This window comes from Sorex araneus, chromosome 2 (assembly GCF_027595985.1).
Source record: "Sorex araneus isolate mSorAra2 chromosome 2, mSorAra2.pri, whole genome shotgun sequence".
Lineage (NCBI taxonomy): Eukaryota > Metazoa > Chordata > Mammalia > Eulipotyphla > Soricidae > Sorex > Sorex araneus.
In genome coordinates, this window is record NC_073303.1 from 63,900,452 (window position 1) to 63,914,971 (window position 14,520).

Sequence of the window (14,520 nt, forward strand, 5' to 3'; positions counted from 1 at the left end):
CCATCCTAGGGTTCTCTAGAGGTGGCGTCCACAGCTACAATTGGGAACTCCATGGATTCCTGTCTGAACATGAAGTAGAAAGGGAAAGTACTTAGAACTCCAAGGTAAACCTCAGAGGAAACCCAAGATCTTTATAAAGTACATTAGTTTACAGATTGTTGTTTGTATGGTTTCTTTGAAGATATTTCACTAAAACATGTTTGCTTTCTACTGCTAAATGTTGGTTTTGTATTGCTGTATACCACATTATCAGAAACTTAGTAAAAGAGCAACACTTATTTATTAATTCAATTCCACTGACCAGAATTCTGAGTGTGCTTGGCTGGGTTCCCTATTTTCGGTCTCAGACTCCTGAATTCAAGGTTTCAGCTATGCCACGCTTGACTGACCTCTAATCTGAAGGCATCAGAGAAGAATCTACTGTCAACTTACTTCCAGCTCTTGATAGAATTCACTTCCTTATGGTTGCAAGTCATCAGTTATTCCCTTTTTTTCATCAGTTGGGGACGACCCCGAGTTTCTATAGAGGTTTCTTCAAATTCTTATCAAGATATTACTTTTTTTCTTCAAAACCAAAAAGCAAAGTTTTCGGAAATAATATTCCACCTGAGTTTGAAGCTCAGAGTCCTGCTCTGTTACCAGCTAGGGAACTGTCTTCTCTTTTAAAGAACTTATTTGACTCACAGGCCCATCCTTGTTTTAAAGAGAACTGAGTCATATAACATAGACTAATTATGAAAGTAAAAATCTACCATTTTCACTGTCCCCAGATTCTGCAGGACATGAACACCAATGTGCCCTCTCAGAACTCTGCCTGTCAAACCAGTTAGAATTTTTAATCTTCAAAGCAGAATTCTATCATAAAGTTTCAATATTATCAAGAATGACCATTTGTTCTTTGTGCATTCAATTGCCTAAAGGAGGAAAGGAAGGTGTGTATAAGAAAGATGGAAAGCTTTAGTACCTTTTTGTGTATCTCTTTGTGAGTCTTCTATATTGTCTTGTTTTCTCATTTATTTCAAAAAGAGAAACACATGGGTCCGTGGTGATAAGTGATTACGCTGATGTCCAGCTCCACAGTCTGGTGAAAAGAATGCGTCAAAGGACAGCCCTCTACAAAAGGAAGTTGGTAGAAGGAGACATATCCTCACCTGAAGCCAGCCCCCAAACTGGTAAGCAATGTTACCTCAAGGTGCTGAGAAGGAAGTTATAAAAGGAGTTGTAATATGCAAAATATTAGTTGGGTTGCCCCCTCCTCCCTCAAAAAAAAAAGCATAGAAACAATGATTTGGGCACAAATTGTTTACTTTGAAAATGATCCAGGAAAAATGACAATAAGTAAGAAAGACAGAAATGGAACTTGAGACAACTGTAATGTGCTACTTGGAAGATTACTATAGTGAGAAATAGCTTGATCTACCTAAAAATCTCTGTGTGTTATACTTAGGACTTTTTCCTGAGAGGGCTGAAGAGCTAGTACAAAGATTTAGGTGCTTGCCTTGCCTCTTCTGTTCTCTTTTTTTTTTATTTTGGGGCCACACTCAGCAGTGTTCAGGGGTAACACCTGGCTCTGTTCTCAGGAATCACTGCTGGCTGGCCCAGGGGACCATATGGGATGCTGAGGATAGAACATGGGATGTCCGTGTGCAAGGCAAGTGCCCCATGCACTGTACTATCAGTCTGATCATAGCTGCTTGTGCCGTATGTGCTGACCCAGGTTCAACTCCCAAAATCACACATGATTCTCGAGCATTGTGAGATGCTTGTACACAGAGCCAGAAGTAAGCCCTGAGCACCTCCAGGTGCTCACTGCCCCTCAAGAAAGACCTTTCAGATGCTAGGTCACATTGTTGTCATGCCCAAGACCCCAGCTGGATCCATGGTCCTGCAGACCTGGTAGCACCAGAGTGTTGTTGCATGTGGCCCTACTACTAATCTCTCGCAAGCATCAGTGAATTGAGCACTGCGGAACTGAGCCAGGCTGTGCTCTGAAGAGCATAGCACCACCAACTCCCAACAACTCCAGCTTTGGGGTGGGGCTTCTCTAAAACAATTTTTTAGGAAAATTCCACTGTGACACAAAGAAGCTAGATTATGTATCTCTCAGTACTCCTGTCTTCCATTGGTTGAGTGTACTGGGCATGTCGGAAATTTCCTAGTACTGTAAGTCTACTGGGAGTGTATCATAACAAAAATGGCTATCACAAATTTCATTATAGTATTAAAAAATACCCATAATGTAGAAAGCACTTACAAAATATAAGAATAATACCTATAACAGCAACTTGGCAAAACATTGAGAAAGTAATTACATAAAAGGAGGGATGATTATCAACTCATCTAATTTTAGAAATATTTACTATCATCCCCTTGCTCATCGATTTGTTCGAGCGGGCACCAGTAACGTCTCTCATTGAGAGACTTGTTACTGTTTTTGGCATATCCAATACGCACGGGTAGCTTGCCAGGCTCTGCCGTGCAGGCTCCATACTCTCAGTAGCTTGCCGGCTCTCAGAGAGGGGCGTAGGAATCGAACTTGGGTCTGTCACGTGAAAGGCGAATGCCCAACCACTGTGCTATCGCTATAGTTGAAAAATTAATAGCACTGTAGCACTGTTGTCCCATTGTTCATTGATTTGCTCGAGGGGCACCAGTAATGTCTCCATTGTGAGACTTGTTGTTACTGTTTTTGGCATATCAAATGCACTACGAATAGCTTGCCAGGCTCTGCCGTGTGGGTGGGATACTCTCGGTAGCTTGCTGGGCTCTCTGAGAGGAACGAAGGAATCAGAACAGGGCAAGGGGGGGCCTATCTGCAAGGCAAATGCCTACCCCTGTGCTATCACTCCAGTCCAAAAAATTAGTAATATAATTAATATATCCAAGGTGATATATATTAAATTACATTTTATGAAAAATATTTCATATACATTTACAAAGAATAGAAGAAAACTTGACTATAAAATTGTTTATTACATGTAATGTAATTGAAGGTTTCCTTGTAACTATATAAACAAATTTGGATTTGCAAAACAAACTATGTACTTAATAGATATATATAAACAATTGTATATTCTATGTTTAACAAAAATGATGAATAACTCACTGCAGCATGATTAAAATACGCTGAAATGAATATTTTGAGCACTATTTTTCCAAAACTTGGAATTTATGTGTGAGAGAGGCTACAGAGGTACAGAGCTAAAATCTGTAAAAATGGTGAGTATTTGAAAGATTTCTGTTCAATGTTAATCCAGAACAATTACTTTCATTTCTTCCTGAAATATGTGAGAACCAGTTTCTCTTTCAAACATCCTCGTGGGAAGGCAGGAGAGATAGCTCAATGGGCCGAGAAGATTATATGCATGCAGGAGACCCAGGTTCTAGTACAGCATGTCCCCCTGAGCATTGGAGTGACCCCCAAGCACAAAACCAGGAGTTGCACCAAGTACCAGCAAGTGTGGCCCCAAAACTAAGAAAAAACAGGTGTTTATTTTTTTAATTTATTTTATTGAATCACCATGTAGAAAGTTACAAAGTTCTCAGGCTTATGTCTCAGTTATACAATGCTCAAACACCCGTCCTTTCACCAGTGCCCATATTCCACCACAAAAAAAAAACAATATACCTCCCACCCCCCACACCCCCCAACCCACCACCACCCCCTGCATAACTGATAAATTTCACTTCCTTTTCTCTTTACCTCGATTACATTCCATATTTCAACACAAAACTCACTATTGTTGTTGCTGGAGTTTCAACACAGAACTCACTATTCTTATTGGAGTTTATCCCCCAAGAATACATCCCTATTGACAAGGAAACATTTGATAATTAGTTTTCCACTGATGAGAATGAAGAGATATAAAGTCGCATGGCTGCTACTGCGGCCACACAGTTTAGGATTTCTGTATTTTAGTAAGTAAGTCCAGGGAGATTTAAGTTGGAAATTGCATCATTTCCCTTCCTGGAGAAGCATGGAGCAAAGGCTTAGTTCACAGTCTGGAGACATGGCTGCAAGCACTCGCTGGAACCCCAAGTCATATAGCTGGCTCTGGGTCCTGGTTGTTCAGCAGCAAAGCGGCTGTGCAAAGGCATGGCCACCCAGGTCGAATCTCGGCAGAGATCGAGCCGGCAAAAACAGGTGTTTTTTTTAAAGCATCAAATTCCTAGAGACGATCTCACTCATCTGTGGTAGACAGAGCAACAAGACAAGAGAACGGAAGATATCAAGGCACGGCAAACTTTGACCCTACATTACACTGCAGAGAATGCCGAGAAAGAGGGAATTGGTGGGTGGGCTTGGGGTGTGGGCTGCAGGTAACGTAAGGATACTGTTCAAGGGTCTCAGAAATTAGAATAGTTAATAATACCTAGGAGATGTTCCATCAAATCACCATGAATTACAAAGATATCTGTGACTGAATTTCAAGCATCTAATGTTCCAACCTCTCCCAACATCCCCAGTTTCCCTTCTGCCCAGAAGCCTGCCTCTGTGGGAGGGACATTTCTCCTCCACTGTTTTCAACTAAGCTAATTATTTTTAGAAAGGTTAGTTTGCTAAGGAGCTGGGATGGGGGCAGGAGATACTCCTTGGACATTGGAGGAGGGATGGAGATACTGCTGTGTTTGGAGTTGGAACATTTTATGACTGAAAAAATTAGAGGCATGATTGTAAATCACCATGCATAACTCAAAAATAAAATTAATTTAAAAATAAAGTGTTCCATTTAAAAACACTTTGGGTAAAATCTATAAGTGAACTTTAAGCCTGTTGTTTATTTTCAAATTTCAATATTTTCATTACCTGGATATTTTCATAAATGTCAATGTTTTAAATGTCATAAAATGTCTCATCTGCCTTTAATGAAAGAGGAAAATTCTGGAATCATTTGGCTTCAAAAAGCCTAAGCTTTTTGTTCATTAAGCTAATTTAACTTAACCTTTGAAAAATGTTTTATCCTTTTTTTGTGTTAAGCAAAACCCACAGCTCAATCATCAACACGAGAAAGCAATGCTGAACGAAAAGAAGAATATTACCACAACTTACTCTGCTGTAAATTCAGGAAGATGCCACTAATGGACTACCTAAAGCAAATTCAACTTCCAAGAACCATTGATTCATACACAGGTACCATCAAAGGACGGGTTCTGCCATTGGGCGCATTGGCTATTACCAAGAACCAAAAGTCACAGATGGCTTCCATTGTCCCTTGTTCATTCTGAATCTAGCCTGAAAATAAAACTTAAGCTTTCTATTCATTACAGAGCCCTTTTTGATAAGGACTGGAGATAAAATAGCCTGACCTTTATTAAGAGGCAGTACAGGGTCTGTTCTGCCCCTAACTAGAAAAAAAGACCCGAAGCATTCAGTCATGTGTATTGAAACTCCTCTCAAAAAGTAAATATTGGGGCTGGAGCGATAGCACAATGGGTAGGGTGTTTGCCTTGCACGCAGCCAACCTGGGTTCGAATCCCAGCATCCCATATGGTCCCCTGAGCACCGCCAGGAGTAATTCCTGAGTGTAGAACCAGGAGTAACCCCTGTGCATAGCCGGGTGTGACCCAAAAAGCAAAAAAAAAAAAAAAGTAAATATTATTGTAAAGTGTGTGTTCTCCTCCAGGGTGTGCACTGCTTATTATTCTTACAGTTTCCGCAGGGGAAAGGAAAACTTTCTATGAAGGGGCATTGCCTCAGTGGGTTAAGTCTCTGCCCTCTGCACTCAGGGATCCCACTTCAAAGAAAATGAGGCTTTGTTCCCACCTGCTCAGGATGATTCTGCAGGAATAAAGGCCGTAGCTACAGTCATCCTATCAGGGAACCTCTGGGTTTTCTTGGGTTTCCCCTTTTCTTATCCAAACAGCAGCTACCTGTCAGAACCAACCCTTAGAGTCCAGAAGGATATTCTCCAATGTCACAGAGCTGATATGGTGACCTCTTATTGTTTGCAAAGTGTCTCCTATTCTATATTGAGGCAAAACATGTGCTGTATGTTTTAAAAGAATATCATGGCAAATTGCTTCATTTCAGAGGGTCGCACCCCCGCTTTCACAGACTTGAAAGATTGTTATTTGGGTTACTCCACTTGCTATTTTTCTAGATCGATTCTATCTCCTGTGGCTCCTGTTTGTCACCGTGGCCTATAACTGGAACTGCTGGTTTATACCACTGCGCCTCGTCTTCCCATACCAAACACCGGACAATGCCCACTACTGGCTCATTCCAGACGCCATATGTGATATCATCTATCTTTGTGACATGCTATTCATCCAGCCCAGACTCCAGTTTATAAGAGGAGGAGACATCATAGTAAGTGGAGTTCAGATGACATAAATATTGATAAGTGAATATCATCACTGGATCACTGGATCACTGTCATCCCATTGTTCGTCGATTTACTTGTGTGGGTACCAGTAACATCTCTATTCCTCCCAGCTGTGAGATTTTAGCAGCCTCTCCTTACTCATCTTTCCCAATGATTGGAGGCTCTTTCAGAGTCAGGGGAATGAGACCAAAATGTTACTGTTTTCTGTTTTTGGCATATCAAATACACCACGGGTAGCTTGCCAGGCTCTGCCCGTGTGGATGGGATACTCTCGGTGGCTTACTGGGTTCTCCTATGTATATATATTTATATATAATATATATTTATATATATTATATATATATTTACTCTATGATTTGTTGTCTACTGTCTGAAGTCCTTCAAATATGGTGTGGTAATTATGGAAAATGGGTAGGAAGTATCTTATAAGTGGCCTGGAGCATGGTGGCGGTTGGTGGTGGTTGGGGAGTGGAGGTCGGCTACTGGGTCTGGGTCCTTTGGGGCGGGGAGGGTTCTCACTTGCCCCGCTCTGGGCGCTCTAAGTGAAAACAGCCTGGCGTGGAGTTCAGTGGCATGGCTATGGGGGCCTCATTTTATATTCCCGTCTGGGATGAGAAGCCATTGAGATCTGGAGGGTGGCCGATGAGGAGATTATCTGGTGCCCGAAGGCTGTGGCAGGGTGTGCCTTATGGGTGTAATCCTGGATCACTGGAGACTGGGGGATAGCAGGCAGAGGACCTCTGCTTCCGGCCATTGAGTCCAGAGTCCAAGGTCACAAAGTTCTGCATTATCTGGGTTCCGTGGGACTTCATTCACGCGTGAGGCCCAGCTGGAGCGTCTGGAAAGCGGTCTGGAGCATGGCAGTGGTTGGGTAGTGGAGGTCGGCTGCCAGGGCTGGGTCCCTTGGAGTGGGAAGGGTTCTCACCCACTTCTCTCTGGGGCGCCCCAAGTGAAAACAGCCTGGCATGAAATATCATAGTAGAGACTACAAAAGTATAAACTAACAGCATTGTTTCATTTACTATCTGAGTAAAGAAATAGTAACTAAATAGCTGGCTCTGAATGTATGCATCCTAAACTACTGGAAAGCTACTGGAATGGTAGTGATTATAACACAACATCAAAACATTGAACACTCACTATGCAGGAACTCTGCATCTCTCTGCACTTTTAATTTGCTCATCTAAATAATTAGAACAATAATCGTGCTTCATAATAATAACCAATAGGAAACTAAATAAATCTATGAACATAAATTACCTAGAATTGTGCCAGGAGCCCTGTGTTTTAAACAATAGCTATTATTATTCCAAGTGTTTACAATGCATCACTTAATCATTTCAACTAATTAATAGTTAAGCCTGCAACTTTCTGTTTTGTCTTGGGGGTCATATCAGTAGTGCTCAGGGATTATTCCTGGATCTATACTCAGAAATTACTCCTGGTGGTGTTCAGAAGACTGTATGGGATGCTGATGATCGAATCCAGGTCAACTGAGAACAAGGCAAATGTCCAACCCACTGTACTATTGCTCCAGCCCCAATCTCATAACTTCTTAAGAGAAAATTTGGTGTCTGTGAGATTGCAGTGGCTTTGATGCTTGCTTTGCATGTGGCAAATGCTGGCCATTCTACTTTGCATCTGGCACCACACATGGCCCCCTGGAACCAACAGGAATAGTTGCAAAGTACAGAGCTAAAAGAAAGTCCTGAGCATCGCCCTGTAAGGTATCAACACAAACAAATAAGTTCATCATTGGTTCCATTTACAGATGAGCAACTGAGATTTAGAAAGGATAGGTGATTTCCTTAAGATAGGCTCATAGCTGAAAGTAGATAAAGGATCAAACATGATAGCCTCTCAATATCTGTATTGCAAACCATAATGCCCAAAAGTAGAGAGAGAGTATGAGGGAAATTCTCTGCCATATAGTCAGGGGGAGGGTTGGGTTGGGGGGTGGAATATTGGAGACACTGGTGGTGGAGAACGTACACTGTTGGAGGGATGGGTGTTCAATCATTGTATGACTGAAAATCAAACATGAAAACTTCGTAACTGTATCTCACAGTGATTCAATTTTTAAAAAAAATGGGTAAGCACATAGGCGAAAAAGAGCAGAAGCATAATTTAAACACAGGCTTTCACTCAAGTTCTTACACATGGCAACTACACCATGTTTTTCAGGTTTACAAAATTTTTCAGAATTAGATAAGACCTAAGGAGATCACTAAATACAATATGAATCTGAAATGGTACAGCCATAAATATGATTCACCTAAATATATAAAATATATGTTATCAACATAAAAATAAGTCATTATATACAGATTCCCCGAGGGATAAAAAAGTGTCTGCGAAGTGGTTGGAATGTGGCTCAATGTGGGAAAACCTGAGCCTGGCACACGTGCAGCCCTGGACTCTGTCCCCAGTGCTGCCAACAAAAACTAAAATTGTTGTTGAAGCAAATATTTTCTACCAGGCACCATCAACCATTTATCTCAATATTTTTTTAATCTGACAGGCACTTTTTCACTCGTTAGCATTTACTCAGCCTCCTTAGGAGGCAACTTGGTGCTGAAAGAAAGAAATGGGTTATTAGTTTCAGGATGTTGACTCTATATGCTGGCTCTTTATAATTTTACAGTCATTACCAAAGTCCCTTCACATAGTAGAGAAATCAAGTCCAAAGTTTAGACCTGACACTGAGAAAATCTAAGAAATGCTATTATGCCCTTCTAATCAGAGTAGACTCACTGCTCTGTCAGTACAGTTGCCACCAACACATATATATATATTATAATTTTAATTTTAATTAACTAAAAGTAAACAACAGACTGGAGAGATAGCACAGTGGGGAAGGCATTTGCCTTGCACACAGCCGACCCTGGTTCAATTTCTCCATCTCTCTAAGAGAGCTCAGTAAGCTACTGAGAGTATCTTACCTGCACAGCAGAGCCTGGCAAGCTACCCGTGGCATATTCGATATGTCAAAAGCAGTAACAACAAGTCTCACAATGGAGACGTTACTGGTGCCCACTCAAACAAATTGATGAACAGTGCTACAGACAGTGCATTTCTCATCAAATGGTGTTTACCTCAGTAACTTAGCATTTAACCCAGAGGAGAAATTATCTTCTCCTAAGTTTATTCTTGTTTTAAAGAGGATTTTATGCTCATCTCACTGAAGAGAGGAGGACTAAGTTTCTGCACACACGCACACATCTGACCTTTCTCTCCCCTACACTTTCCCTCCTTTCCAGCTAACTTGAGGGATAAGTTCTTCCCAGTTGACACCCTCTGTGATGGTTCTTCACAGACTCAGCAAGGGTGGAACAAGTCTCCCAACATCAGGATGAACATAGTGGTCAACTGTATAACGCCGTGAGGTCACGGATCTTTTTGGAGGAGCTATTCAAGATTCTTTAGTCTTGAATATTTTCTTTTGACAATTTTAGTTTATTAAGGACAATCTTAGATTGTTAAAGAATCATAAAGAGTAGTTTTGGTGTTTCCTTTTTTCTTCAAAACAAAAGAATGCACTTGTTGGTGAGTGCCTCGTATTTGAATTTTTTTCCTAGAGAGAAATTCCAAAGACCAGAGCTAAAGCCATTACCTACCCCACCCCCCAAAAAATCTACTTAAAATATTTCTTGGGTGGACTTCAGAGCATTAGTTAACTTACAAGCACTATCCCCTGAGCTCACTGGCAGCTTGATGAATAATGATGATGGTGTGTAAATAAGAAGTAAACAACACATACCAAAAAAGCTCTAATTTTAACCTCCATTAGATGCAAAGGTGGGGGTGGGGAGAAAATCAATGCTTAACAAATGGAAAATGACAAAATCAGTAAGGCAAGACTTTTATTTTCAATTTTCTAAGAGACCTTTGCATACAATGGGGTGTTAAAACCAAGAAAAATAACCAATAAAAACTCATTCAGGGAGCTCTATTTAAAATGCATTATCACTGGCTACAAATATAGAGCAGGAATTAATTGCTTTGTTTGTTCTAAAGAAGTTTAATGGCTTTTTTTTCTTTAAAGGAGGTAGTTTAGCCTTTGAAACTTGATTACACTTTAGCAAGAAAGCTTTGCAAGTGGAGCACTCACCTGAAGGTCTCACCATGCTCCCTCTAATGTACACCACCATGCTATTCATTCATTCCTTCATTCATTCATTCATTCACCACTTACTGAATACTTAAAGTTTCCATCCTTCAGGGTTGCAGGATGGAAATATTAACTCCTGATGTCTTGAGAGAAAATAGACAAATAACAGAAAACAGATTGAAGTGTTAAAGGCCACCAAGAAGAAAATGAGGAATGCTCACGTTTTTCACAGCATTTTTCTTTTCAATATCTATCTTGACAAAATAGTGTCTCGCAGAGGATAAAAATTCCAATCAAGGGCCATCTCAAAGGCACTGTGCTGTAAGTGGTTTCATAGACAACAAAAATGGGCTTGAAATGATGATGGTATTAGTGAGCTGTGAGATTCTCACAACCACGGGTCTTTGCTAAACCTACATGGCAAGATTCCACAAAAACACTCAGTACCATTTCCCGATTATGTCCATCGATGAACAGCTCTCGGCACTTTCTCATTTTGTCTATAGAAGATCCATATGAAAATTAATTACTCTCTTCTTTCTACCCTTTACCCATGTTTCTGTTATTTAATTGTTAAATAATAGTAATTAGGAAAATTATGATGTGGTGAAAACAGACCAAGGTAAATTCCTCCTCTGATATTTACTAAGAGCATGAGCCAAAGAAAATTAATTTAGTTTCTCATTGAAACCTGACATTTTTATTTATAAATGGCTATCGCATTATCTTCCATAAACCTATAATAAAAAGTATATGCATTGTAGCACTGTGGTCCCCTTGTTCATCGATTTATTCCAGGGGGCTCCAGTAACGTTTCCATTTCAAGAGTTGTTGTTACTGTTTTGGGCCTATCGAATACGCCACAGGTAGCTTGCCAGGCTCTGCCGTGCAGGCAGGATACTCTTGGTAGCTTGCTGGGCTCTCCGAGAGGGACGGAGGAATCAAACCCAGGTCAGCAGCATGCAAGCCAAGTGCCATACCCACTGTGCTATTGCTCCAGTATTTAAATATGCAATATAAATATATAAATAAAACTTATAAATAAAATAAAAATAAAACAATGCATATTGTTAGTCGACAAGCTAATAAGTTAATCTATGGCATGCTCTGAAAGATGTATAATTGATCATTAAATGAATCAAATAGATAAATGTTCACACTTTTAATTTCTCCCTTTTGTCTACTTTAACATACAGCTTTTATTTTTGGCTTTTTGGGTCACATACAGCAAAGCTCAGGGGTTAATCCTAGGTCGGCATTCAGTAATCACTTCTGGAAGTGCTTGGGGGACCATATGGTATGCAGAGAATTGAACCCAGGTCAGCCGTGTGCAAGGTAAACTACATACCCACTGTATTATCGCTCCAGCCCCTATACACTTTTTCTCATCTGATAGGTTACTTGGTGGTGAATCTGTAATACAGCTCACAGAGGATCCTGATGTACTGAATTTGAATGCCCTGTTTGGCTAAGGCTTCGATGACCTCTTCAGTCTCAACAGAATCAAACAATTAAAATCTTCTTTAAATCCATGAACATTAGACAGAGTGGCATCTTGAACTCTCACGAAAATTCAATGAGCTTGGTCACTGTGTGGATATGGTCTATCATACTGAATCCCCTTCAGAACCCGGCTTGCTCACATGGTTGTCCTTCATCTAGTGTTCTGCTTATTCTATTCAGGATGATTCAAGTGAACAATTTGTAGATGATGGACAACAGGCAGATTGAGCGATAAATTGTCAATGTCGTGGATGTCTCCCTTCTTGTAAAACAGAACAGTCCTGCTGGTTTTCCATTGGGACGGAACCTTACACTTGGACAGGTAACATGTGAAGAGCTGAGCCAATGTATTGACAAGTACTGGCGGCAGATTTTTCAGGTGTTCGGGTCTGACCTTGTGTGGACCGGGTGTTGTACGTGTCTTTACCAACAAAATGACGTGTTGGATTACAGAAGGAAGAACTTTGGGAACAACATATCCTTCCTGCTGAATTTGGTATTAGGTGGGCAGGTGGACATGGCTATTGATGAGATCCTAGTAGATGTTGTGAATAATCCTCTCCACTGCCCTTCTGAAAGATGTGATAGATTTGTCAGGACATCGGAGGGCAGTCATCTTGGTCTTGGAGTTGGCAAAGAAGAGACGAGCATTGCGAATAATTTTCCCAGATTCTGCCACATCGGCCAACACTGCTGCTCTTCAATCTTTAAGGAATATCACCATGATCTCATCATTCTACAAGGAAGTGATCATCGACATAAAGAGGGCTTCGGCAGGGTGATACCATTTCACTGAAACTCTTCAATGCCACTCTTGAGAACATCATGCGACAACTGGAATGAAAAGGAATGGGAGTGAAGATAGACTACACCACCTCCGCTTCACTGATGATGAACGATGATGACATCGTTCTAATAAGACGAAATATTAGCCAAGCGGCACAAATGCTGGTCAACTTTGACCGCAAGTGTGGAAAGGTCTGACTGCAGCTGAATCTCAATAAGACAATGTTTATGAAAAACAAACTAGTCCCTGACGTTCCATTTGCTCTTAATGAAACGAACATCTTTGAATGCAGCAGCTGTATGTACCTGGGTCAAGAACTCATCATAAGGAATGACTTGGTGGCAGAACTGCGCAGGAGGAAGAGAGCAGCGTGGAATGCCTTCAAGAGCGTCGAAGAAGTGGTTAAGAGGGCAAAGAACCTCCGTCTCTGGGCACATCTTTTTGACTCCACCATTCTTCCTGCACTAACATATGCCTCAGAGACCTGGACCCTACAAAAACAGGATGAGAAGCTATTCGGGTATCCCAGAGAAGAATCAAAAGAGCTCTGTTTGGAATATCACGTTTCACTCAAGTGACAGAAGGAATCTGGAGTTCTGACCTCCGTCAATGACCAAGAATTAGCAGCGCTGTCTCATTTGCCAAGGCATTGAAAATCAGATGGGCCAGACATGTAATGCAATTTAGAGATGACCGCTGGACTAGAGGTGTTATCTACTGGATTCTATAGGACATCAAAAGACCGCGTGGCTGCCCATCTATGAGATGGTCAGACTTTTTTGTCAAAATCCTGAACAAACGGTTTGAGGCTCCTCATGTTCCTGGAGCGAGCAGATGCCATTGGGCTACATTAGCACAGGACAGAGACAAATGGAGATGTTACTGGTACCCGCTCAAGCAAATCGAAGATCAATGGGATGACAACTGACAACTGATAGGTTTCTTGATCATTGGAATGATATTTCATTTCCCTATCTTACGTAGGAACTCAAAAATTTGAGAGAGTGAATGAATTGGCACTCTTGATCCAATAATTTCCTTCCCTAACTCAAATCTGAATGGTAGAGTTTTTAAATGGTATTATTTTTGTAACACTTTTTAGTAAAATTCTGGAGTTTCTATGACTTATTTATAAGAAACATTAAATAAGAAGTAAATTTAATACTTGCGTATCACTGTATCACTGTATCACTGTTATCCTGTTGTTCATCAATTTACATGAGTGGGCACCAGTAACGTCTCTATTCCTCCCAGCCCTGAGATTTTAGCAGCCTCTCCTTACTCATCTTTCCCAACTATTGGAGGCTCTTTCAGGGTCAGGGGAATGAGACCTATCATTACTGTTTTTGGCGTATCAAATACACCATGGGTAGCTTGCCAGGCTCTGCCCGTGCAGGAGGGATACTCTCAGTACCTTGCCGGGCTCTCTGAGAGGCATATACATACATACATATATATGTATATATACATAAGTATATACATATATATATGTATATGCACCAGGCTGTTTTCACTCAGGGTGCCCCAGAGGGGATGGGTGAGAATCCTCCCCGCCCCAATGGACCTAGCCCTGGCAGCTGACCTCCACTACCCAACAACCCCCAGGCTCCAGGCTGCTTTCAGAACACTTTATAAGACATTTCCTACCCATTTTCCATAATTACCACACCATATTTGATGGATTTAACACAGTAGGCATCAAATCACCAAATAATATATATGAGATCTGGAGGGTGGCTGATGAGGAGATTATCTGGTGCTGGCAGGGTGCGGCAGGATGTGGCTTATGGGTA

The 14,520-nt window shown here is 41.0% G+C and overlaps 1 protein-coding gene across 1 annotated transcript in view; it reads left to right on the forward strand.

The window, feature by feature from the left end:
• CNGB3 (cyclic nucleotide gated channel subunit beta 3) overlaps window positions 1-14,520 on the forward strand; it is a 151,852-nt gene that overhangs the window by 54,713 nt on the left and 82,619 nt on the right. The window contains exons 4-6 of the mRNA XM_055129336.1: window positions 1,027-1,172; window positions 4,979-5,131; window positions 6,102-6,310. Of these exons, the coding sequence (XP_054985311.1) occupies window positions 1,027-1,172; window positions 4,979-5,131; window positions 6,102-6,310 (508 nt within the window). The remainder of the gene's footprint in view (window positions 1-1,026; window positions 1,173-4,978; window positions 5,132-6,101; window positions 6,311-14,520) is intronic.